Source organism: Fundulus heteroclitus, chromosome 20 (assembly GCF_011125445.2).
Source record: "Fundulus heteroclitus isolate FHET01 chromosome 20, MU-UCD_Fhet_4.1, whole genome shotgun sequence".
Classification (NCBI taxonomy): Eukaryota; Metazoa; Chordata; class Actinopteri; order Cyprinodontiformes; family Fundulidae; genus Fundulus; species Fundulus heteroclitus.
In genome coordinates this window covers 2895966-2921975 of record NC_046380.1, presented here as the reverse complement: position 1 = coordinate 2921975, position 26010 = coordinate 2895966, and the positions used below count along the sequence as shown (strand labels likewise).

Below are 26010 nucleotides of genomic sequence, written 5' to 3'. Positions count from 1 at the left end.
TAATAAATTTGGAGTTATCGGGTTAAAATGGATGCAGACGAATGGAAAATGTTCGCTGCTTCACAAAGTGTCTTTCCTACTTTTTTTTCTGTGTACTTTTAATTTTCATTTCACAGTAAATAAGACCACACACCCCTAGGAATTTATTTTGGTGCTACTGGTAGTTTATCTTGGCTAAATGCTGGGAAAAGTGCCCCGTACTCAGTTCTGTATTTACCAAGGCTAACACACACCATACTTTTTATATTCTACATTCACAAGGATTTACTGTGATCATTTTTCACTGTCATTGAAATATTGCATGTTTAGCTCATGTTGCAGGTAGAAAATATTTACCTGCTCCCACCAGAACTTTAAATCTGATAGTTTTTGACACCTTTCTTTTGCACCCGGTGCAGCGGTTCTGTAATCAGAATAAATCAGAGTATCAGATAAATGAGGCGAGGAAACCGTTCTCGTTTATTTTATAAACATCTAACAATGTGATTAAAATTTTGTATCTTGATGGCAGCTTATACAAATTGAAGGATGATCATCAATCACAGGAATACTACAATAAATTAAAAATCCTTAAAATTCACCATCTAGCTTAAAATATTTTTGACCTTTTATTGAATAGGTGTAAATTATAATTCTAAGCAGAGCAGAGGCAGTGAGCCTGAGTATAAACGCTGCACTATGTCATGGTCTCCTGACCATCAGAACCTCTGATGGGTAAATTTAGCAACAGGTGTCGGATCTCCTGTGCTGCTGCCAGGGAGCTGCAGCCACAGCTGAAACACCCGTTTAGTCTCTGCACAGGTATGACTGCTAACACCGCTGTGTGAATCCTGTGGATAAAAACCCAGGTTTTCACTGCGGGTTGTTTAGTCAGAACCGTGGAGGTTCTGGGAGGCCCTGCAGCCTGAAGGAGATCATGTGGACGTGAAGCTCTGGTTTCACCGACCTTCTTTAAGGAGTCTTCAGCTGCGACTCGACTCCTTGGCTGAGCAAAACAAGGTAGAGGGGATTATTCCTCCGTTAAACCAGCATTTCAGTTATGTAGAAAATTATCTTTGCTTCACATTTACTTTCTAACACTTCATAATGTTGCAAAAGCAAATTATTGTTCAGAAATTGGTCAAAATATTCATACAGCTTCAACTGTTTCATGTTGTGTCTCGTTAAAAGCACAAACTTTTTTTTTTATTCAATCACGTTTTAGGATTGGTGCAGTTTTCAAGTTTTTCCACCCTTTATCAATCAGATTTAGGTGTGGACTTTGACTAGGCCATAGTAACACACAAATATGCTTTGATCTAAATTGAGACTGTCCAGATCAACTCCTTCATTTCCTGTAACTTCTAGATTAACTTCCCAGAGTTTCTCCGTTAGTTGTGGTCTCTACATGGAAAACTGCAGGAATGACGTCTTCTTGCCATTAGTTGTGTTGTCAACAGGTTTGCCACCTGAGCTGTGGATCTCTACAGCTCCTCCAGAGTTACCATGGGCCTCTTTGCTGCTTCTCTGTTTAATCAGATTAAGGCAGTCCAGTATATAAACATAAATCCGTCCACGGTCACTTTATGTTTATATGCTGGATGTCTAAGTCTGGTCGGTCCAGTCGACGTTTCTTTATCAATTTTCTTCCAGTGAAAGCTTCTTGGAATTTTTATTTCGTACATAAATGACAGATTTATCTGCTGCGTCGTCGTCTCTTAATTTGATATGACTGAATAATCTAAGTAGCTAAAAAAAATGTTGACAGGTAATAAAATGCTCACCTGAGAAACGTTATCGATCATTGTGGTTGAGATTCTAACTCCTGACTCGGCTGTAACCATCGCCTGAGAAGGTTTTATGTAAAACCACGTAGAACAGTGTTTCTGTCATTGTTATGGAGGCCATGTATGAGCAATAGAGAAAACAAGCAGGAAACTGGAACCCAATCAACTCAGAGATTAAGTCCCTCTGATCTCCCTGCTTTGAGTTCTGATGTAAACCGAATTGTACCTGAAAACGGTTCTGTGACACAGACATGGACCAAGATGTACCGTTTTAACCAAGAGGAAAGTTCAGCTGCAGTAAGGCAAAGCAAGTTTGTTTCTAAAATGCTTTTTAATAACAAGACGGTTCAAAGTGCTGTACATGAAATTCAGGGATTTATAGACTAACAAAAGGATTTTAAAGTCTATTCTCTGAGATCCAGGGAGCCATGGAAGGATTTCAGAACCGGGTCCATGTTCTCTACGTTCTTAGTCTTAGTGAGGACTTCAGAACCGGGTCCATGTTCTCTACGTTCTTAGTCTTAGTGAGGACTTCAGAACCGGGTCCATGTTCTCTACGTTCTTAGTCTTAGTGGAAGGACTTTAGAACCGGGTCCATGTTCTCTACGTTCTTAGTCTTAGTGAGGACTTCAGAACCGGGTCCATGTTCTCTACGTTCTCAGTCTTAGTGAGGACTTCAGAACCGGGTCCATGTTCTCTACGTTCTTAGTCTTAGTGGAAGGACTTTAGAACCGGGTCCATGTTCTCTATGTTCTTAGTCTTAGTGAGGACTTCAGAACCGGGTCCATGTTCTCTACGTTCTTAGTCTTAGTGGAAGGACTTTAGAACCGGGTCCATGTTCTCTACGTTCTTAGTCTTAGTGGAAGGACTTCAGAACCGGGTCCATGTTCTCTACGTTCTTAGTCTTAGTGGAAGGACTTTAGAACCGGGTCCATGTTCTCTATGTTCTTAGTCTTAGTGGAAGGACTTCAGAACCGGGTCCATGTTCTCTACGTTCTTAGTCTTAGTGAGGACTTCAGAACCGGGTCCATGTTCTCTACGTTCTTAGTCTTAGTGAGAACTTCAGAACCGGGTCCATGTTCTCTACGTTCTTAGTCTTAGTGAGGACTTCAGAACCGGGTCCATGTTCTCTACGTTCTTAGTCGTAGTGGAAGGACTTCAGAACCGGGTCCATGTTCTCTACGTTCTTAGTATTAGTGGAAGGACTTCAGAACCGGGTCCATGTTCTCTACGTTCTTAGTCTTAGTGAGGACTTCAGAACCGGGTCCATGTTCTCTACGTTCTTAGTCTTAGTGAGGACTTCAGAACCGGGTCCATGTTCTCTATGTTCTTAGTCTTAGTGGAAGGACTTCAGAACCGGGTCCACGTTCTCTACGTTCTTAGTCTTAGTGAGGACTTCAGAACCGGGTCCATGTTCTCTACGTTCTTAGTCGTAGTGGAAGGACTTCAGAACCGGGTCCATGTTCTCTACGTTCTTAGTCGTAGTGGAAGGACTTCAGAACCGGGTCCATGTTCTCTACGTTCTTAGTCGTAGTGGAAGGACTTCAGAACCGGGTCCATGTTCTCTACGTTCTTAGTCTTAGTGAGAACGCGGGCAGCAGGTTCTGGATCAGCTGCAGCGTTCTGATCCACTTTTTAGGCAGAACTGTGAAAACACCGTTGCAGTGATCAATTCTACTAAAAATAAACGCATGGATTAGTTTTTCCAGATCCTGCTGAGACATCAGTCCTTTAATCCTGGAAATGTTCTTCAGGTGATAGAAAGCCGACTTTGAAACTGTCTTTAGATGCTTTTGGAGGTTCAGGTCTGAGTCCATCACTACACCCAGATTTCGGGCCTGATCAATGGTTTCTAGCTGAAGCAGCTGAAGCTGTGTGCTAACTTTTGATCTCTCCTCCATTGATCATCTGACTAGAATAACATTTTTATTATTCTAGTCAGTTGCACGTTTCTTTATATCTCAGTGTGCTGCTTTTTAATATTTTTTTCTTAAGCTGTAAATGTGCCCTTTTTCCCCCTTCCTTATCTCTTATTTTACTGTTTTTATACATTTGTGTGAATCAGCGTGCTTCAAATTTTCCTGCCACTTTGCTGCTGGTTTGATGCCTGAATTTCCCACTGTTGGACAGTAAAGGATATTTCTATTTTATTCTATTTGAAGACCCATAGAAGAGCACGCCCATCTCTTTATTACATTTTATTAGTGGACAATGAAATGTTTTTGCATAATTTGTTTCTGAAATGTGAACAGATTACTCAATCTGATGCACAATTCACTGTAAACCACTAAATCTGCACCTTTAAATTTCACAGCGTGCCACATTGGGTCCATAAAATGCAGGCATAATACATTTGATGTGCTTTCCAGCCTGAGGTTGGTCCCTTTTCCCACCTAGGCGACATCATGATGAATCCTGATGAGTTTGGGTTGGAGGATGACGATGAAGACGCCATGCTTCAGTACATGATTGAACAGAGTCTGCTGGAGAGCAGCAAGCCGAGGGAAACCCACGGAGCGTCCCCACCAGGAGACGAGCTGAGGTCAGTTCAGAAGGAGAAACCTGGAGACAAGATGTGTGTTTGACTGAAGAGCCACCATCACTGAGTGGTTTTAGCAAAACAAACCCAAACTCTTTCAAACTGAGGAAACTGTGATGGAAACAAGCAGAAAACAGGAATAGTTTGTTCAATAATGACACTCAGATTAACCCCACGAGATACATGTAAAAAAAAAAATGTAAGTCATCTATTTAATACAAGCTGAGCCTGATTGATGCCAATAACTTTGTTATTTTATGTGTCACGTAACCATCTTAAGTTCCAACAAAAAAATTCATTTTTTGAGTCTAGTGCAGGAAAAGAACGTGTCTAGATTTAAAAACCAAGTCTCTTTGTTTTCCTGTAGCGTCGGTTTGGCCTTTTCGGATGTATCCGAGATCTTCTCTGCTATAAAAACAGGTAAAGTAAGTTGCCTGTGTGATTTTTTTTATTTTTTTATGAAATTATAAACAATTCAACTATGATGTGGTTGTGTTGTTTCAGTAAATGAACAATGTCACTGCCCCCCCCCCCCCCCAAACTAAAGGGATCAGAGCGCTGATTCACAAAATCAGTATTTAGAAATCCAAGATAAGAGGTAAAGCCAGACTTTAACTAGCGTGATCAGAACTCTCTTTAAGTAATTCAGGTAAATGCCCACCGCCTGAATCGATTCACAGATTCGCTGACGCTATAATGGATGAGCTGCAAAATCAAACAAGCAACAGCTTTTGATGGAGCCTTATGAGGAACTGCAGCACATCAGAGTCAAGAAAGGAAAAACTGCTGCTAGTATAAAGGAAAACACATTTGTTTGGAGCTACTTATATAGCAAAAGAAAATGTTAAACCATTTTCTCTGAGCTAATCGATTCTGTAACTCTAGAGGACGCTGTTTCCCTAACATTTCCAAAACTACTGAAAGAAAAGCACTGAGCTATTTAATACACTGGAGTGCTGATTTTGCTGAAAAACTGAAGTCACTGGCCGCCATCTTACTACTCCCTACTCTCACTGAATCCATTAGGATTTGGTTGCAACAACAAGCAGTTTTCTGGCTGTGTGAAAATGTTTCATAGGTAATTCTACAGTCAGTGGATGTACTAACACTGTCAACTACTAGGAAATTAGGTGCTGAAATATTTTACATGTTATTCATATTAAATATATATATTTGTATAAGTGTGTGTATATGTATATATGTATACATATATGTAAATATATGTTCTTGTATATTGTTATTTATATATTTATAAATGTTATATATATATATATATATTTAAATAAATAAAATGCTAAATATTTCAGCACATGACTTTCTCATTACTTGATAGTTTTAGAACATAACATAAAAGTATATGGCATTTGACATTTTAGAAGTTTTAAGACCCCCCTGAACATGAGAAAATCCTCGTTATTCGATGCTGTAGCGCACATATTCCCTAGTTACTGGAGGGAAATAGGGAGTACCAATATGGCGGCCGGTGGCTTCAAAGCGACTCGTTCTAACAGCCGGCGTTTAGCACTCCAGTGTATAATATAGCTCAGTGAAGAAAAGCAGTAGCCTTTGCAAGACAATGTTCACCTCATCATATTTTAATAGTAGCATTAATAATTACTACAAACGTTGGGTTTAAAACATTAAGCACAGACTCTAAAACAAACTGAAAGAAGTTAATACAGGATATCTGATATGAAATTACCTATTCATGATCAAATATATAAATTAACATAATATTATTAACAGTTGTTAGGTCATTGAGCCTTATGGTTTGTATATTTATTTCTTAATCTGGGCCTTTGGGATTTGGGATTTTGTCCACATGGACAATAATAAGGTTAATAATGGTGTATAGACTATCATCATATTTCAAAAATAATTATAGTAGGCCTGCTTGACTGAATACCAATATGTATCAGTGGTATTTTAATGCAGGTTGATTAAAAAACAAAACAAAACACTTGTTTCTGATCTGTGTGACCAATGACTGAACAGAGGAGGCACCAGGATTAACTAAACCTGGTTTAACTCAGCCAGGATTTCTGGTAAATTCCACCTTAATCCTAAATCTTGGTTTTGTGAAACGGTGGCAGATTTAGCCCGGCGTTGGTAAAGAATAATGCTCCGACAGTAAGTTAAGGACGATCTGTTACTCCAGGTAACGAGAAGCTCCTGAAGAATCTGCCGGTTTGGCCCAAAGACAAGTTGCTGCAGACAGACAGCAGAGGCTGGACTCTTCTTCATGAAGCAGCGGCTCAGAGCAACCAGACGATCCTGGAGCTCACATTCAAAGGTTTGGATTCATTATAGCTCACCTAATGCTCACTGGTGAAGATAAACAGAAAATTAATAAATAAATGTAATCTGACACTGAGTTGATAAACAAATCCAGCCTTTAATCTCAGTTTATTAATTAGTGGGGAAATCCCATGAAACAATAAACCAATAAACAATGTTTGCTTTGTACAAAAATATATTATAATTACAGCCTCTCAGAGTTGAAGCTGTAATTATAATATGTTGTATGATTATTAATATTGTCACCACTTTATTGTGAGAGCTAGTTGACATTGTCCTGCAAAATGTTCCTTTGGGCTTTTACGTACAAATTTGTTAAACCTGACAAACATCAGTAAACCACCAGATGTTTCTTGCATCAACTGAACAAACAGGCAAGTGAGTCATGCATTAATAAATAAAAGTCACTGAAAACTGTGATAAACTTACAAAAAAGTGATTTTGAAAATAAGAAAAGCTTTTATTTATTGTTTTATAGGATGTTGCTGTGAGGGTGTCAGTAATTGTGACGCTGGTGATTAATTTAGAAAATATATCATAAACTAGGACATTTTTGTGCTTTCTCATTCTTTATGCTGCAATAAAAGATGAGTTTATCTGAAGGTGTTTTTTTTTATTTCTTGCTGATGCTGATCAATATGAAGGCTGCTGTATGCTCATTTATTTATCCGGTGATGAGGAAAGCAGGGATGAGGTACTGGGTTTATAAAGAGCTCACCTGTTCTCCAGCTTTAGGTCCAGACGGTCTGGAGCGCCAAACTCCTCGGGGCCAGACGGCCCTCTTCTTGGCCGTAGAACAGGGTCTGATTGAAAACGCCTCGTTCCTCCTGGAACACGGAGCTCAGCCGGACTGCCAGGACCAAGACAAGGACTCCCCGCTGTTTGTAGGTGAGCTGAAACCCAGTTCATCAGGCACATCCTCTGTTTGCTGCTGTGGAACATTTATAATGATAACATTTGTGTTGCAGGTTTTGTTTAAGAAGTTTTGGTGTTTATTTGTTTCTATGGTCAAGCTTTAAGATGGTGCTTTATGACTTTATACCATTTAATAGCTGAGAAATTATTGCATTTGCCCTTTTTTTCAAGAACTAATATCAGTTTAACACAAGGCGGAAAAAAACATATAAAACAATTGATATATAATAGTAAGTTGAATTACAAGAACTTAGACAATAACCAATTGACAACAGGCCATGTTGGAGATAAAGCAAACATCTGGAAGAAGGTCCTCTGCTTTGAAGAAAGAAGAAATTTTAACATTTTTGTCTTAATGCCAAAAGGTAGCAGCATCATGCAGCCAGAAATAATCCAGGTCGTTAATATACCAGAGATACTCTAGTATGTTCATGTAGAAGAGCAGTCCTGACAAAGTCCAGACCTAAATCAAACTGAAAATCTGTGGAAAGATTTGAAAATTGATGTTCACTGGTGATCCCCGTCTATTTTTCTGTGCTGGATACATTTAGGCGAGAAGAATGGTCAGAAATTTTTGTCTTTTATACATGTAAAGTTGGAAGATACATAACCTGAAAGACCTGCAGTGTAACTGCAGCCAAATGTCGTTCTGGAAGGCATTGACTGAGAGGAATAAATTATGCAACTGCATGCCACACCTTTCATGGGTTTTCTTTTTGTTGTTTTATATTTTCCTTTTACTTCAAAACTATGCATTAATTTGTGTTAGTCTCATAAAATCAATAAAATAGCTTACAGTTTGTGTTTCTAATGTGACAAAATGTTTAAAAAACATTGGGGTGGGGTATTATTTCAAGGCATTAAATTAATTAGAACATAAACCTTTATTTTTTTGGATCTTAGTGTCTTCAGCTGCTGGGTAAACAAACACAGGAAAATACATATGAGGCATTCAAGGCTGGACTATTCTAATTCTTTACTATCAGGAATTTCACAAAATGCAGCTTGAAGCCTTCAGCTGATCCAAAATGCTGCAGCAAGAGTTTTCATGAAAATCAACAAGAGGGATCATATTTCTCAGATTTTAGATCCCCTTCATTGGCTTCCTGTTAAATCAAGAATAGAATTTAAAATTCTCCTTCTCACGTATAAAGCCCTTAATAATCAGAGCTCCATCATATATCAGAGCTCTGATTACCCCGTATGTTCCTAACAGAGCACTTCGCTCTCAGACTGCAGGTCTGCTGGTGGTTCCTAGAGTCTCTAAAAGTAGAATGGGAGGCAGATCCTTTAGCTATCAGGCTCCTCTCCTGTGGAACCGACTCCCAGTTTTGGTCCGTGAGGCAGACACCCCGTCTACTTTTAAGACTAATCTTAAAACTTTCCTTTGTGACAAAGCTTCTAGTCAGAGTGGCTCATGTTACCCTGAGCTACCTCTATAGTTATGCTGCTATAGGCTTAGGCTGCTGGAGGACATCAGGGTCTATTTCTCTCACTCTGCTGAGTTCTCCTACTGCTCTCCAATCTGCATTATTTGTTGTTGTTTCATCTTTTAACTTTATGTTCTCTGTCATTCTCTCTTCATAGAAGGTACACCTGGTCTGGCGTTCTGTTAGCTGTGACATCATCAGGGGAGGCAGATCATCATCTATTACCATCTAACATAGAAAGTACTCCTGGGTCAATGTGAGCTTCTGTGCTTTCTGTGTCTCTGCTCTGTCTTCTCTAAGCCCCAGTGGGTGGAGGCAGATGAGCGTTCACACTGAGCCTGGTTCTGGTTCTGCTGGAGGTTCTCCTCCCTGTTAAAGGGGAGTTTTCCTCTCCACTGTCGCTTCATGCATGCTCAGTATGAGGGATTGCTGCAAAGCCATCAACCATGCAGACGACTGTCCACTGTGGCTCTACGCTCTTTCAGGAGGAGTGAATGCTGCTTGGAGAGACTTGATGCAACCTGCTGGGTTTCCTTAGAGAGGAAACTTTCTGACCAACCTGGAGGATCTGATGGAGTCTGACTTTGGAAAGAGCCTTGAGATGACATGATGTGAATTGGCACTATATAAATAAAATTTTATTGAATTGAATATGATGTAAATCTCCTGCAACAATAAGCATTAGCAGTAGATTAAGCAAGCTGAGATTTACCATCTGTCTTCAGCTATCCGTTCAGGCCGAACTGACCTGGTGAAGCTGCTGCTTTTCCGTGGCTCCAATGTGAACCAGGTGGGGTGCCACGGCCGCCGCCCGCTCCACGAGGCCTCCCGACTGGGCAAAGTGGAGCTGGTGAAGGTGCTGCTGGAGGCTGGAGCGCGGCCAGACCCCCGCAGCAACTACGGCTTCACACCGCTGGCCCTGGCTGCTCAGGGAGGACACCTTGAGGTGGTGGAGATCCTTCTAAGGAAAGGTAAGGCACATGTAAGAAGTGAGATGATGGAGATATAAGTTAATTAGATTAGAATAATATGAAATAAACTTGTTTTGTCTCTTTCCTAATGTCGCTCTTATTTATAATTACAAATATACATTGTTGTAATTAGAGAAATTCTTAAAAAAAACAACTAGGCAACAGTTCAGAACTACACAAATTCAAGGTGATTTAATTTAAGCAATAATGGTTTTATTCACTTAATTCTTTGACACAGAAACATTTGAAACTGTATAAGTGAATTGTAATGTTTTGTCAAATAACTGAGGTCTGCAGAGAGGATCATCAGGGCCTTCCCTGCATTAAGGGGGTAAAATTTCAAGCACTCAGTTTTAAATTCCAAAATGATAAGATACAAGGTGGGGGTGCATGATAATAGAAGAAACATGTTGTAATATTTGTGAATTTTCAATGCCAATATGACCTGGATAAATATGTAAATATTGATAAGTGGTAATGCCTTTCTGCTTTGGGTTTATGGCAAACATAGCCCCCAGATAATGAGTTGAAAAACCAGGCACTCACACAGTTTACAGGGACAAATTACCTCATCAGTCATGTTTTTGGACTGTGGGAGGATGCTGGAGTATCCGCAGAGAACCCATGCATGCAATGGTAGAACACGCAAACTCTATGCAGAAAGACCCTGGGATTCAAACCCAGGACCTTCTTGCTTTAAGGCAACAGGGCGACCAACTGCGTTAAAATGCAGCCTGAATAGAAATTAAGATACCAGGAAAAAGAATGTAATGGATTTTTATTGTTTTAATGTTTTTTTTGTTTTGTTGTTTTGTTTTTTAGTGTCCTGTCTGGCAATGTAGCATTAAGAATTGTTGTCTTAATGCGAAATACATCCCAACAGATTTTACTTTCACAAGTGGAGTCTTACTGCTTTTGCCATTGTGCTCCCCTTCATTTATATATGCAAAAAGCTTTAGTATAATTAGGGCTGGGCAACGATTAAAATTTTTAATCGCGATTAATCGCATAATTTGCCCGATTAATCATGATTAATCGCATTGTATGCGCAAACTCCAAGAATGAATTCAAAAGTAGTGTAAAGAGCACTTTTATTTTAATATTCTGCTGCCATATGAACAAAAGTGTTGTAACATTTGTAGCACTTATTTTATACTGGATATTTTCAACCCATCTATTGAATTTAGTGCACTAGTTGATCTTTTCTTCATAAGAGAACAGCAGCACTGCAGCCAGAATATGGCCTTTTTTGAATATTTGTATATTAGCCACTCCCTAAGCTTGATGTATCATGAAACTGTTGACCTTTTGGGTTTTGTGGTTTTTATTTTATTATTACAATTAAATAATAATAATAATAATAATAACAATAATGTTATGTTCAGTGTTTTTTCGCTAATCCACCTCTTATATATTTCAATCCTTATGTAATTTTGTCTGTGTTGTGTGCACCTGCCTGTTGCTTTAATCCTATAAATTTCCCCGTCGTGGGATAAAAAAAGGATTAGCTAATGTTATCTTATCTTAAATGACACTTTAATATATGTACTGGGTTCTTTCAAGGTCTTAATTACATTTTCTGTGTGGGCTCCAGTAACATATGATAGATAATATCTACTTTGAAAGTTAACATGAACTGCTGCTGAAGATGACCACTGATCTACCTGGATGTTCCATGGAGGACTGAAACGCCTCAGTCAGAGACGTCTGTGGGTCTGTCGGGGCAATGACAGAAGTTTCGTCTCCTCTCTCCATTTCTGTGGCTCGACGTTTTCATGTTTTTTCACGTGCTTAGATAAATTTGTTGTGTTTCTACTGAAATTAACCCGCTTTTTACAAAACATACAGCTTGATTTCATTTACGGAATTAAAATAAAGCCAAACGTGCTACTTCCCCTGTTCATGTTTTTCCGCTGCTGCGGTCTCTCTCAGCTGTTTGTGTGTTAAGTTTGTGTGAGAGCTGAGTGGGCGGGCCAGGCTGAGCCTGCGTGCTGATTGGCTGGCGCCGCTGAGCCATGTACGAGAGGAGGGGGAGCACCAAAGTTTCACCAGATTTAAATCAGGAATAGAGCCTCAATTCATGGCTCTTAAATAATTTATTAATTATTATTAATTTATAACATTTATTGCAGTCCAAGCCGGCATGCATGCTGCGTACATGGACGTTGCAACAATAAAATTGATATTTTGTGCAATCTGATCAAATGTCATAATTTGAAATTACTTTGAATCTCACAATTCTGATTTTGAAAGTTAGAATATAACTTTGTAATTCATTTTTATAACACATCCATGCTTCATCAACTTCCCCTACATATGGCAGATACGGGCTTCCATGTTATGGTGTTTCGTTTTTGATGGAAGACATCTTGTAATTCTCCCTGATTCTTTTCCACCGATGGATTTTTGCATTTGCTTGTTTTTGATGTCTTTGGAAGACAAGAGTAAAAGTGAAACATTGAAATGAGTGAAATAAACTTGAATATGGAGGTTTCTAAGAACATTTCTACATTTCCTGACAGGATAATCTTCTGAATACATCTTTGCTCCAACAAGTAGCGTATGGTGCCTCTTAAAACCACGTTGTGCATGTGGGTACCAACAAAATGTCATCTGTTCTGCAGGGGCAGACATCTTCTCTCAGGCACACGATGAAGCCTCAGTGTTATACGAAGCGTCTGCTTCAGGAAATCCGGCCGTCATCAGGCTGCTGCTGGAACACGGAGCCGACGCCAACATCTCCAATCACACCGGACACCTGCCGATCCACCGAGCCTCACACAGAGGACATCTTGAGTGAGTGTTTACCTCAAGTGTCTTTTATTGAAAGAAAAAAAACTAGTCTTTGTCACGTTAAAGCAGGTTTATGTCTTAGAAATAAGAATATGATATTTTACCTCACTCCTGTTTCAATTTTCAACAAAAGTTAATACTCATTTTTGTTTAGTCTTCATTCTAAAAGGGACATAGTTTTCCATTGGATGTTATTTTGTAAATTTTCCATGAAATCTCTCAAAGATGCTTCATTTTTTACTTTTTATTTTTCCTAAGTCTCCTTTTCTGGGGGAGTGGTGGCCTAGTGGTTTGAGCAGGGCGCTTGCATCCTGGGAAGGCTGCAAGTTTCTCGGTTCGAATCCCACAGACTGCCACTCTGGGTCCCTGAGAAAGACCCTTAGCCCCAGAATGGTCTCGGGGCGCCGCCCAGTGGCAGCCCACTACTCCCTAAGGGACGGGTTAAATGCAGAGGACACATTTCATTGGAAGGTACAAAGTTGCAATGATAAATAAAGATGATTATCTTTAATTATTACCACCCCAGCTCAAATAAAGTTGGGATGTTGTGTAAAACGTAAATAAAAACAGAATACAATGATTTGTTAATCATTTTGAAGCTATATTCATTTGAATAAACTACAAAAACCAGATCTACTTTTTTTTTTTTTGCAAATATTCACTCATTTTGAAATTGATGCCTGCAACATGTAGCCTCCTGAGACCATCCTGATCTTGCGAGCTTTCAAGGTTTCACTCGCAGATCAGTCTGGCTACTTTCCGTTAAAGAAAATTTGGAGCAGTTCACCAAACGAACGTCCAATCAGCGTTGGCTTTGAGGCGGGTTGAGGTGTGACGCAACGAGAAGCGTGACAGTTCAGTCTAAAGAACATGGCGGCTTCAGCCGAAACTAGCGTTAGCGTGGCTATCGAGCAAGTTTTATCGGAATTACAGAGTATTTCTTTGCTGAGCTAACAAGCCTTTACCTGCAGCAGCAAGAGTAGCTTGGCTTGTGGTTGTGTTTTCGTCGTCGCTCGTAACAGAGCGACGAGGAAGCATGTTGACGAGTACGTCATATGCTTCGTTGATCTGATTGGTTTATTTGGCCCGTCTATCACCAACATAGGCCAATCAGCTGACCAGTATTTTCGCCCCTTCCCAAAATTACTTCGACGGAAGGTTTCCAGATGGATATGCGGAGCAAATCTATCTGGCGGAGTCAGGTTATGCAACATGTTCCAAACAGGGAAAGCTAAAGAATGCTAAAACAAAAACCCTGTTTGGAACATCCTGAAGCATAACAGGTGACGAGGCAGCCTGTCGATCTCCCTGTTTCATTCACTAAGGCCCGCCTCACCCGGGAAATAGAGTTGGCAGCAAAGGAAGAAAACAACTATCAGAGACAAAACACTTGGAATATACACATATTTATTACAAGTGGAGACACACACAACTTTATCCTAAATCCTCATGTAGTTAACCACGGAGTCCACCTTCCCGTGTTGGCGGCAGGCGTGTGTCTGCTGAAACCAGCCTAGGGGCGCACTTCGAATAGCTGGGACCCCTCAGTAATTGAGTGACTGGGGGGGGGGGGGGGGGGGTCCGTATGCACAATCATTTCTATCTGTACTTGTGTTCTCACAAACAAAACAGATCCACATTAACCCAAGGAGTTATCTTTTAATTCATTGACCAGGTGTTTCTAGGATTCTACCAAGATAACATTGAAGAGCAATAAAAAAACTTTTGCCATAAACCTTCTTGATGGATACCCCCATAAAACACCATGTGACAATACTTGCCTGGTATCGCATAAGAAGGTTGGGTGATTTTATATCCTTGAGTGACCCTGCAGACTCCATATATTGTCATTGTATTTTATTCAATTGAATGTCGGTTCAAAAGTATTTACATATAGTATTTCATTTTTACATTTTTACATAACGTCCCAACTTCATTGGAATTGTGGTCATATTGTGGCAACTTAGGCAGGCAGTGCAGTGTAACTACTCTCAGTGGCTAAAACTGAGATATATCCCCTGTTGCAAAATTGAGATTATTAAACTGTTGGTACATCAGCCTGCTTCTGGTTCTGGAAGCAAATAAAACAGGGAAGGGTAATTATAAAGAGAATAATGAAAAGGACACTGAGGACAATAATAAGGGATTTGAGTGCTTCTGGCAGCTCCTTTAACCAGGGGTCACCACAGCAAGTCATTACAACTTTCACACAGAACAGATTTTACGCTGGATGCCCATCCTGACGCAACCAAGATTAAAATTCAAGATTCAATTCAAAGACGCAGATTTAGCCCACTATAGCACAGAGGGACATAGGACAATAACAAGGGGAAACCAGAGAAACAACAACACAAAAATATTATTGATAATAACATTTTGAATAAGAAGAAAATTGTAGAAAAAAATAATTTAATGTATCTAAAGCACAAATAGTCAAAAAGTAGCAAAGGTGATGCCCTATTATTTAGCTGATACATAATTCAGGATCTCTGAACAGCGCAATCCAAACTAATGGGAATTTGTTTAGCTTAACTGTATTAACTCCTCCTTATTAACTGTATTCATGATGAAATGAAGAATCAGGATTTCGAACTTTTTATGGAAATAAAAGAAAAGAAATGTGTAAAGACTTCAAAGGAAAAATCAGAACCACAAATATGAGTACAGTAGTACAGCAGTACATCCATACTAAATACCTTATGCTGCTCTGTAATATATATGTATATATATATATGTGTGTGTGTGTGTGTGTGTGCGTGCGTGCGTGTGTTTATATATATATATATATATATATATATATATATATATATATATATATATATATATATATATATATATATATATATATATATACGTGTGCGTGTGTGTGTGTGTGTGTTTGTTTATGTTGTCTTTTTGGGACCATGTATGATCAAGTCACCTTTGAGGACCGACTCCTGTTGTGGAACTGGAGCGGTGGATCCGCATTTAGGGTTAGAGGTTAGGGTTAACGTGTAAAATAAGTTTAGGTTTAAGTTGATGGAAATTTAGGTTGGTGGAAATGTCAGGGTTAAGCACAAATAGAGTTCCTTAAATGAATGGAAGTCAAACAACGTCCTAATAAGTATAGCAATGCAAACGAGTGTGTGCATTTATTTGTTTTTGAGGTCACTGAAGCTGCTGCTGCCGGTCACTAAAATGGGAGAGGTAAATGACAGCGGGATCAGTCCTCTGCATTCAGCAGCCGCCGAGGCACACGCAGACTGCATTAAGGTGTGTGTTTGTCTACAACAGGACAGCTATTAACACCGATCTATTATGGAGCGCTAGCTGCTATTTATGTGTATGAACGTATAGTTGGAGCAAGGAGAGTAACGTAAAAGATGGATAAATGTAACATGAGCGATCAGACTGCGGACCAGTGGCAGTTCTAGACCAATTTTACCAGTGGGGCCAGGGTGGGACCAAAGTCTTTTTCATAGGGGGCACTGAAAAACAAAGAAACCAAGAAAACTGGGCCAAATTGTATAGTTTTTTACATTAAGTGAGGCCAAAGCGCAAAAGAGCCACTTGTGTCTCTGGAACTGCAGGTTGCAGACCCCTGACAACTGTGATTCTTTCTCTATACGGCTGAAACTAAAAGTGAAATGCCTTAATTTTAGAATTATTATTAAAGTAAAAATGTAAAGTTAAAATATTATATGGGCCCAAGGGACCAACCAGTTACAATTTCTGTTCCAGCACATATCATCATAAGAAATTGATTCAGTATTATGTATTCAGTACAGGGTCCCTAACGGGCCTTGACCAGTTCTACAGGAGCACTGGCCTCTTTTGGCCCCTGTCTAGAACCGTCCATGCGGCGGACGCCCTGAAAAATATCTGATACACATCTGAATTAGTACCACATATTAAAGTGGCAAAAATTGGATTTTATGTTTGGCTGAAAAGATCGGAATTAGGCCACTCAAACTGCCACGAAAAAGACAGATATGGGTCATATATAGGCAAAAAGATTGGGTTTGGGGCTCATTTTCCTACAGTGTGAACATAGCCTTGGATTTTTAGGTTTCTAAAACTACTGACATAGCTTATTAGTATATTCATGTTTACAATAAATTAAGCCGTTTCCAGCAGTTTTATCATGAAAGCTTTATTGCTCTCACTACTCCCGTCAGGTCTTGCTAGATGCGGGTTACGACCCCAACTACATGCTCCATCCCTGGATCCGCCGGAGCTATGATGACGAGAGGAAGTCGGCGCTCTACTTTGCCGTTTCCAACAACGACATGGCGTCCGTGAAGCTGCTGCTGGAGGCCGGGGCCATGGCCAACCAAGACCCGGTCAAATGTCTGCAGGTAACCCTGTGGATGTGCCTGCTGCAGAATTAACAGACTAAATAAACTTTAAGCTTTTTAAAATGTCAGGGGGACGTCATTAAAAATAAACATATTTGTCAGATGTGGATGTTTCTTTTTTTACTTCTGTGTGTCAGTTTAAATGGATAGCAGCTCTAGCAATGGTTGCACATGTGTTTTTAACACTTTTTATGTTTCAGTCTTTTTGACTTTAAGAGAGATGTTTTTCTTTGAGTCTCACGTCATTGTGTGTGTAGACTAGGCTATATCCTATATTTGCTGTGCATCAGCATAGAAACTGGTTTTAACTTCCTTTACCTGTTAGTCTCCCCTTCCAAACACGCCCCTTGGATTGTCTTTTTAAGGTTGCACTTCGTCTGGGCAACTATGATCTGATCAACTTGTTGCTGCGGTACGGAGCCAACGTGAACTACTACTGCAGAATAAACACCACACATTTCCCTTCAGCGCTGCAGTACAGTCTCAAAGACGAGGTAGCCAGAGAAGAATCTGATTAACTGGATCCGACTTCGATGATCAGTCGTATTCATGATGTGTTTGTGTGCATCAGGTAATTCTCAGGATGCTGTGTAACTATGGTTATGACGTGGAGCGCTGCTTCGATTGTCCCTATGGCAACAGGTCCCACGTTCCTGAGGACTACGAGGGATGGACCTGTGCTGTGATCAAAGATACTTTGGTAACAAAAGAAAACGTTTTTATTATACGATTAACCAATTGTTTTTTTGTTGTTTTTTGAACTGCTGTTCACTTATTGGCCAAAGAACGAGAAGAAATCAGGGGGTTTCTCTGAGGAAGAGCAGGGAAATGTTAAACTGAAGAGTGACAACATTAATATTAAGGACCACCGTGAACAATGTGTGACAGACCAAAATATGCTTTTTTCCCCCAAAAAACTGTCTTTATTGAAATTTTAGAATATAAACACAATCACAAACATTTTAACTAACACAAAACCAGGTACATTATAAAAGCAGGTTTTGGGTATACGGGAGTTCTCAGATGTTAGGTTAAATTTACAACATACAGCATAATGTTGTGGAACTGCATCAGGAAGGCATTGTTGTCCCAGATACCTACAACAGATGGGTCAGGTCCTTGTTCTTAATATAATTAATGAAATCCCCCTTAAATATTTTCCACGACAGAGCAATCACCCTCTTGACGTGTAATATTCCCAAGTTTATAAAATAATTTTAAAATAGGAGACATAAATTCTTCCAGGATATAAGCCCATTATAAAAAACTTGGGTTCCTTCTCTAATTTAACTGACAGCATTTCCTGTAAAATGTCTCTAACCTCTCCCCAGAATTCCTGAAGTGTAGGACAAGACCAAAGACAATGAAATAAGGTTCACTTTGTGAATGTTGTGCAGATGCAAAACATTCTTGAATTAACTGTTTTCAGTCAGCACCACTGTCCATTTTAACTTTGCTTCAGGCAGAGGTTCTCTGGCAGTATCCTCAGAGGGGATTCATTGCTTGTGTTGAAATATGGGAACAGTTTTTCATTAAAGGAATATTTGAAGGTGTGAATGACCGTGTTGGTATCAAGGTCAAAGAAGAGCAGCTTCCCTATGTTCCTGTCCAACACAACTCTGATCCTGCTCAACTTTCTGGTCTGTGACAGATCGGTGGATGGATCAGACAGGGAGCGGGCAATGTATTTACCATCAATGCACCCTATTCTCCATAGATGGCTTGGGTGCTTTCCTTTCCTTTGCACTCCGTACGAAGCGACGCCCACAAACCAGTCTGTGTTGTCTCCAACCTCAACATCCCAGCTGTAGGTTCCTGACATGAAGGCCTCAGAGCCCAGGACGATACGGAAGAAGTCAAACCTCTCCGGGTTGTCGGGGACGCCCTTTTTCTGCCCACATCTCACACTCGTCAGATCCTCAGAGAGGATGAGCTCAGAGTTTGCTGTGTTTGGATCCAGAACCACAGGAGTGTAGGACACCAGTTGTTTCATCTTGTTCCAGATGTTGAAGCTCAGGTTGCCCAGGTGTTTGGCCACATCTATCAGAGCTCCTGAGACAGGCTTTGGGTTTTCCAGCAGGGTGCGCTGTTGGATGTTTTGTACGGCGGTCTTGAAGCTCTGCAGCAACGAGGCATCTTCAGCTTTTAGCATTTCTTCTGTGTCTCTTATTGTGCCTGAAAGAGCATCAATCTCTTTATTCAGGGCATCAATCTTTAGGTGTAGCTCACGAATCTTCTTGCTTTCTTCTGTCCTCAGAGCAGCAATCCTGTTTTTTTCTTCTTTGTTAAGAAACAGACGTAGCTTCCTGAACTGCTCCTTGATGCGTCCCTCGGTTTGTTGGACCTGGAGCTTAACATGTTCAGCTGTGTGATCCAAGGTTTCTTGCTCTTCTTTGAAGACCTTCAGCTTCTCCTGTAATGGCTCCAGAGTCTTTCTGAGCTCTTTCCTCTGAAGCTCAGAAACTTCAGCAATAGGTTTCAACTTGTGTCCAGCATGTTCATCTGAATGCTGACAAACGAGACACAAAGGCTGCTTGTCCTCCACACAGAAGAGTTTGAATTTCTCACCATGTAGAGTGCAGGTAACCTCTGGTTCTGGAATGCTGGGAAACCTTGGTTTTGATGGACCCTTGTTCCTTTGTCTTTGTAGGAATGCCTCACAGAGCTGTTTTAAAACCAAGTTGCAAGGAGGATCACTCGTAGTGGATGTTGTCTTACAAAGTGGACACTCCAGTATTATTTTCCCTTGCCACCAGTTATTCAGGCAGCATTTACAGAAGCTGTGGCTGCAGAACAAGACAACAGGATCCCTGAAGATGTCCTGACAGATGGAGCAACAGAGGTCCTCTTTCATGCTGAAAGACATTGCTTCTCAGTTCAGTTGAAACACTGTCCAAGCAGCTAATCAGTCACTCCATCCACGCACTTGAACGTTGTCGGCTGTAAAACTCACATTTAGTGCTGTTTCCTGCTCCGTGTGTCCTCTCTCAGCGGATCTTGTCGGTCTGGTCTAGACTGAACTGAGCGTTCTCTTTTTCTGTCCATGCTGATGAGGAAGAGGAACACGTGTTTACTGACAAATCTCAGGTATGAAGGTATGAGAACAGGGTGGAGCTTTTATTGAGCCATACTCTCCAAATTTGACTTTAAGATTTCTTGTTTGAAAACTTAGCTCTATTTGTAATTTCCAAGCAGTAACTGCAAACACACACTATATCTCATCTTTGAGATATGTCAGATGTCTGTATTTCTTTAAAAGAAAGGCAAAGGTTTTGAGTCACTTCCTGTGATTTTCTGTCATAGGGAAGAGCTGAAACGTCCCGAGGGCTCTTAACATTTCATCCAAGTCTCAGCTACCAACGCACTTCCCTAACCTGTTTTTCCTCCTCATTACTTATATGTACTATATTATTTACAATGATCATATTAAGATAAGATAAAATAACATAAGACAAGAAATTCCTTTATTGTCCCACAATGGGGACATTTGAGTGTGACAGTGGCAAAAACATATAGACGGGGTTACACATTAAATCTGTAATGAAAACAGACGCTAATCTAATTTGAAGTTAGTTTATTATTTAGTTTCAGGATGTATAGAAATATTGAGATGAAAAAATAAAAATGTATCTTTTATAATTATGTTGCGATATGAGAATAACAATATTTTGAAAGAAATTTTCTTAAGATAAAATGCGCAAAATCCCAATAAAGGAGAAGAAGGAAATCAAGATATTAATTCTTGCAGTTTATTTAAGCAGACAATGGCACATGACTGAATATTTATTATTGATTATCACCATTTGGAACATCATAAATTATCATATTTAAAAGTAAAAACAGGGGTTAACACAAAAACGGGACATTCTTTCACCACAGGCATCTTTTTATCAGAACAAAGCGAAGCTGGTTTTCATTGTCTGATATCTCTCTATCTTCAGGAAACAAGTTCAATATGACCAGTTTAAATTAGCTTTCTTGAGACAGCAAAAAGTTACCCTGTGATCTGGAGAAACCAGGTCAAAATTGTCATTGTATGGGGAGATATGCAGTTAATCTGGTTGGTCAGGATTTTTACAAGTCTTACACAATTTTTTTGGCTTTTTTATCTACATCACCTTTGATGATTTTAAACTCTTTACACTCAGATGTTTCTTGAAACAGAAGCTTGTGTCGTTAAAAAGTGTTTTTTTTTTTTTGTTAATGAATACTGGAAGCCATTTCCCAGCAGACATGAACCTCTCAAAAAAAGGTCCCAAACATGCAACAAGCAGGAATGATATGTATGAGATGTTTATGGCATCTAGTAACTAGGTTACTTGAGATGTACTGAAAAAAAACAGTGTACAGGGAGTGTCAAGGAACAAGGAAATGAAATAGATGACGAGCATGAGAGCTTAGCCTTTAAACATAGGGAGATTGTTCAAGTCCTTGTCTTGTAATTAGATAATCATATTAGAGTTGTAAAGTTTAAAACTCTTCCAAAGTAAAAACAGCATTAGATATTTTGTGTGATCATTCTGAAATCAACAAACCCCACGATCAACAGGCTTTGTTCAGGCTTAGTGGCTTGGCATTTAAAGCCAGGGTTACACAAAGGAGTCACTAGTATTTAGTAGCTTAGGAGCCTGCAATAAGTCTGATTCCACTTTGAAAAAGAAGAAAAGAAATCAGAATACACCCAAAGCAGGATCCTTGAGAGCACAACCTCTAATCCATCATCTATAACGAGAGATGCACCGATACAATACCCAGATCGGATATTGGCTCCGATATTGACTATTTAGCTTAATCGGATATCGGATGATTGATGCCGATCCAGCATTCCAATTCATTCATTTCTTTTTTTATTAATATCATACACAACAATACAGTTACGGCGATCTAGTCACTTCTATTCTATGTTAGCAACACCGGCTACGCAGAGCACGCACAGCAGCTAGCTAGCTAGCAAACACAGAGCAACATGGAGCAAGTGCCGGACCGAGCCAAGTCTGCTATTTGGAAACACTTCAAACTTGATACGCACACAAGTCTGACTGCAACATGCAGCATTAGCAATGTGTAAGTTGCGAGGTGATAAGGTTTGTAAATTCAACACCACAAACTTAAGTAAGCACCTCCAAAAAGCCCAATGTTTAAACAATGTTTATTTCAAACCTGATAACTTCACTCACATGGCAAGGTACATGGTTTATTCATTCAACAGTAGTATCGGATCGGTTTCGGCGATACGCTTGGTCCAGGTATCGGATTGGATTTGAAAAAGCTGGATTGGTGTAGCTCCCATCAGTTCAATCAAAGGCTGGGATAAATACTTTGCAACAATTCTTTACTTTCTCACCCTTTTTACCCAATTAATATCCTACTTCTAAGTAATTATTTGTTTATCAGCTGTGCCTCTTTCTTTCCCTCATACTCTAAGCACAGTAAAGATTAGATTTGAAAACCAAGAAGAACTTCATAGTGTGACACCATGTACGTACCTGTATGTGTGGACCTCTGCGGAGTGAATTACATCCGATTATGTGGGGACCATTACATAAATGCACTTCTAGTTCCGACATTACAGTCAGGCAGTCTTGTAGACAGCTCAAGGATCTACTCAAGTAGTGACATAGTGTTCTTTTTCAGCAGTGGTTTGATCATTGCTGTGTTTAGGGACTCTTGGACTTCACCTTACAGAAGGGACGTGTTTATTATCTGAGTCAAATCAAACGTTATGACAGGCAAAACTTTCTTAATGAAAACTGTGGGTAGAACATCAAGGCAGCAGGAGGAGGAACTTAGCTGGTGAATGATTTCTCCTAAGCTTTTGTAGTTTATTTGGCTGAATTGGAACATTTTGTCAAACTCACTTCTAGTTGGAGACAGCTTTGGTTCTGAACTTGATATGGATGTACAGACTGCTCTAATCTTTTGGGTTTTCTCAGTAAAGAAGTTGGCAAATTTGTTGCATTCCCTGGTGGAGTGGAGTTCAGAAGCCACGGACACAGGAGGATTTGTTAACCCTTATGACGGTGGCAAATAAGGCACGAGCATTATTACATTTTTTGTGGATAGTCTCAGAGAAGAAAGATTCGCTTGTATTTTTTCTTCCAGTTTTTAAGTTATATCTGGGGCTGCACTGTGGCGCAGTGGGTAGCGCTGTTGCTTTGCAGCAAGAAGGTCCTGGGACCTTGGGTCTTTCTGCATGGAGTTCTCCCTGTGCATGCGTGGGTTCTCTCTGGGTACTCCAGCTTCCTCCCACAGTCCAAAAACATGACTGTTAAGTTAATTAGTGTCTCTAAATTGTCCTTAAATGTGAGTGTGTGCGTGAGTGGTTGTTTGTCCTGTCTGTCTCTGTGTTGCCCTGCGATAGACTGGCGACCTGTCCAGGGTGAACCCTGCCTCTCGCCCATTGACAGCTGGAGATTGGCACCAGCAACCCTCGCAACCCCACAAGGGATAAAGCGTGTAGGAAAATGGATGAATGGAATGGAAGTTATATGTGTAAGTCTCTTTTATAGATGGCATAGTGAACCTGGAGTCTAGTCTTTCTCCACCTACTTTTCGACACTACCCTTTTTTAACTTCTAACTGCTGGAGCACAGAGTTTTTCTCCACAGAAACAACTTTCACTTTAATTGGAGCAATGCAGTCAATGATGTCTTAAGACTTTACAGTGAAAGTTATCCACTGGCTAATCTACTAAGTTACTGGACAAAGTGGAAGGAGAAGAGTTAGCTTGGTTAAGGTGCGTTGTCTTATGATGTCATTTTGGCTAAATAAGTCGTTGGAAATTATGCCTTCAAAGGTCACAGAAAAGTGATTAGATAGGGCAACATCAGGACTCAGAGTAGAGCCGCTGCTCCTCCACGTCCAGAGGAGCCAGTTGAGGTGGCTCGGGCATCTGGTCAGGATGCCTCCTGGACGCCTCCCTGGTGAGGTGTTCCGGGCACGTCCCACGCGGAGGAGGCCCAGGGGAAGACCCAGGGACACGCTGGAGGGACTATAGCCCCATTTACACTACCCTTGTTAAACCGATCCAGGCCGAGCTCGGTCCGAGCTTGGATCAGTTAACCAAGCCGAACTTGGTTCTGACGACCGTTTACACATCACGCTATCTCGGTTCCTTGGTTTCCTCGCGATCTGCGGTACTACTGCTCTCTGGGATTGAAGGCGGCACAAGCAATCAACATGGTGGCGGCCGTCACATTCAGGCAGTAAGCTTGGTGATACGTCGTTGTTTTGCTGAGAGTCACGCGAAGACGGCAACTTTTGGTGATTTACTTGACAATAAGGATTTACAGATGCAGGAAACAACAACAGACGCTGAGGTTCATCACACTGCTAAGCAGAATCATCACTGGAAATTGTGTGTCACAGTAGGGAAGCTAGTATTTTTTTAGTTTTTTTCCATCCACCAGAGCTAATTAGTTTATTATTAGCTTAGGCTGATGTGTGATCCAGACTTTATCCCGGTGGATTACTTTATCCTTAAAAAATAAGACAATCTCACACAATAAAATCAACATAATTATAAACCCACATTTTGAATTTTCTTTCTTTATTTTTTTATTTTTAATTTTTCCCAGTGTCCTGTCTAGCAATGTGGCAATAAAAATTGATGTCTTAATGCCAAATAGAGCTCGACAGATTTTGCTTTCACAAGTGGAGCAAACAGCTTTCGCCATAATGCTCCGCTTGATTTGTGCATGTAAATAGCTTTATTTAGCAAGTATAGCAAGCATTTTAATGAATGTCTGAATGTCAGCTGACCGCGTGAAGATGACGTGGTCTGCTCATGCGCTGGCATGGTTTGTTATCTGAGAACCGGGCTAGGGAAAAACAGGCCGAGCTCACACATGGAACTGGTCTGAATTTAGCGCGGTCCGGTTTGTCTGGCTCGGTTCAGTTCAGTTTTGCGTTCCATTTACACTCAACAGTTATCTCAGTTACCGAGCTTGGACTGGTCTTGGCACGGTTAAAAAGGGGTAGTGTAAACGGGGTAATGTCTCTCTGCTGGCCTGGGACGCCTTGGGATTCCCCCGGAGAAGCTGGCCCAAGTGGCTGGGGAGAGGGACGTCTGGGCCTCCCTACTGAAGCTGCTACCCCCGTGACCCGACCCCGGATAAGCGGAAGAGGAGGATGGATGGATGGATGGATGGATGGATGGATGGATGATGGATGGATGGATGGATGGATGGCTGGAGGGAGGGAGTATCACACTCAAGCTGGAGACTTTTACACCTTCCTGTGTAGTACCAAGACTTTTTTCAGGATTTTGTTCTTCAAGTTATTAACTTTTGTCATTGAAAATACTTTTACTATGATGATTTAGATGTAAAAACATAAAGGTGTATGGTTCTTCCTCCTGAACTTTCATGAATAAACCACACAACTGGGTCAATAAGGAAGTGGCATTACAAGCGTGCAAGGGTAGTTGAACGGTTTACGGAGGTGGCTCTGCAAGTCTATTCTTAGAGCCGGGATGTTTGAAGTGACGACACTCAGCATAGAACATAAGCAGGTATGAAGGGCAGACGAGATGAACGAAATCACAGTGGAAGCATACAGCGGGAGGGAAACCTATTATTCAAGTCTTCTGATGACAGTTGGGTCTCATTAAAGAGCAGGAATTCCCCTGAAGAGTTCCAACATTTTAACAGTGTTTCCTTTCCTTATTTTGTTTCTGGTGTGGGGCGACAGTGGCACAGGAGGCTTACAAGCTGTCCTGTAAGTGGTGGGTGGCTGGTTCAATCCCCACTTGAGCAAGACAGTTCATCTGCTTTGCCTGCTGGTGGTAGTCAGAGGGTCCGGTGGCATTCACCTTTTTATTTTTTATTTGTGGTTATATCTTTGTGATAAATTAAGGTTCTAATTGCAGAAAACTTTCACAGTCATTGTCTTTTTTTTTAATCATGAGTTTCAGGCGCATTTCTTAGAAACTGGTGAAAACATCTTTACTCTTTACATTTA

The 26010-nt window shown here is 40.4% G+C and overlaps 3 protein-coding genes across 6 annotated transcripts in view; 2 read left to right on the top strand and 1 right to left on the bottom strand.

Annotated features, from left to right (window-relative positions):
- The window catches only part of LOC118567219 (nuclear factor 7, brain-like), a gene marked incomplete in the record, with an annotated part of 854268 nt that overhangs the window by 527057 nt on the left and 301201 nt on the right, over window positions 1-26010 (top strand).
- On the top strand, window positions 739-17873 carry LOC118567216 (ankyrin repeat and SOCS box protein 14-like). Of its 2 annotated transcripts, none has more exons than XM_036151781.1 (11): window positions 739-999; window positions 4164-4308; window positions 4673-4725; window positions 6464-6598; window positions 7333-7491; window positions 9674-9919; window positions 12544-12715; window positions 15859-15964; window positions 16870-17049; window positions 17415-17543; window positions 17621-17873. In XM_036151781.1, exons 2-11 carry the CDS (start codon window positions 4172-4174, stop codon window positions 17807-17809), a joined length of 1506 nt encoding a protein of 501 aa, XP_036007674.1. In that variant the 5' UTR covers window positions 739-999; window positions 4164-4171; the 3' UTR covers window positions 17810-17873. The 2 variants fall into 2 exon arrangements, with proteins under 2 accessions (XP_036007674.1, XP_036007673.1); XM_036151780.1 differs by having other exon boundaries at window positions 4136-4308.
- Window positions 18331-20541, bottom strand: LOC118567217 (nuclear factor 7, ovary-like). Of its 3 annotated transcripts, none has more exons than XM_036151784.1 (2): window positions 20003-20541; window positions 18331-19917 (listed from the first exon to the last, which is right to left on the bottom strand). In XM_036151784.1, the coding sequence occupies exon 2, from the start codon at window positions 19913-19915 to the stop codon at window positions 18497-18499; it is 1419 nt and encodes a 472-aa protein (XP_036007677.1). In that variant the 5' UTR covers window positions 19916-19917; window positions 20003-20541; the 3' UTR covers window positions 18331-18496. The 3 variants fall into 3 exon arrangements, with proteins under 3 accessions (XP_036007677.1, XP_036007678.1, XP_036007675.1); XM_036151785.1 differs by having other exon boundaries at window positions 18331-19904; XM_036151782.1 differs by having other exon boundaries at window positions 18331-20541.

What these genes read in the sequence shown, in the direction of transcription:
- LOC118567216 (XM_036151781.1), top strand. Translation starts at nt 4,172, where the DNA reads ATGATGAATCCTGATGAGTTTGGGTTGGAGGATGACGATGAAGACGCC. An exon ending in CTTCTCTGCTATAAAAACAG is followed by an intron (nt 4,726 to 6,463) that starts GTAAAGTAAGTT and finishes CTGTTACTCCAG; the next exon opens with GTAACGAGAAGCTCCTGAAG. An exon ending in ACCCGGTCAAATGTCTGCAG is followed by an intron (nt 17,050 to 17,414) that starts GTAACCCTGTGG and finishes TGTCTTTTTAAG; the next exon opens with GTTGCACTTCGTCTGGGCAA.
- LOC118567217 (XM_036151782.1), bottom strand. Translation starts at nt 19,915, where the DNA reads ATGTCTTTCAGCATGAAAGAGGACCTCTGTTGCTCCATCTGTCAGGAC.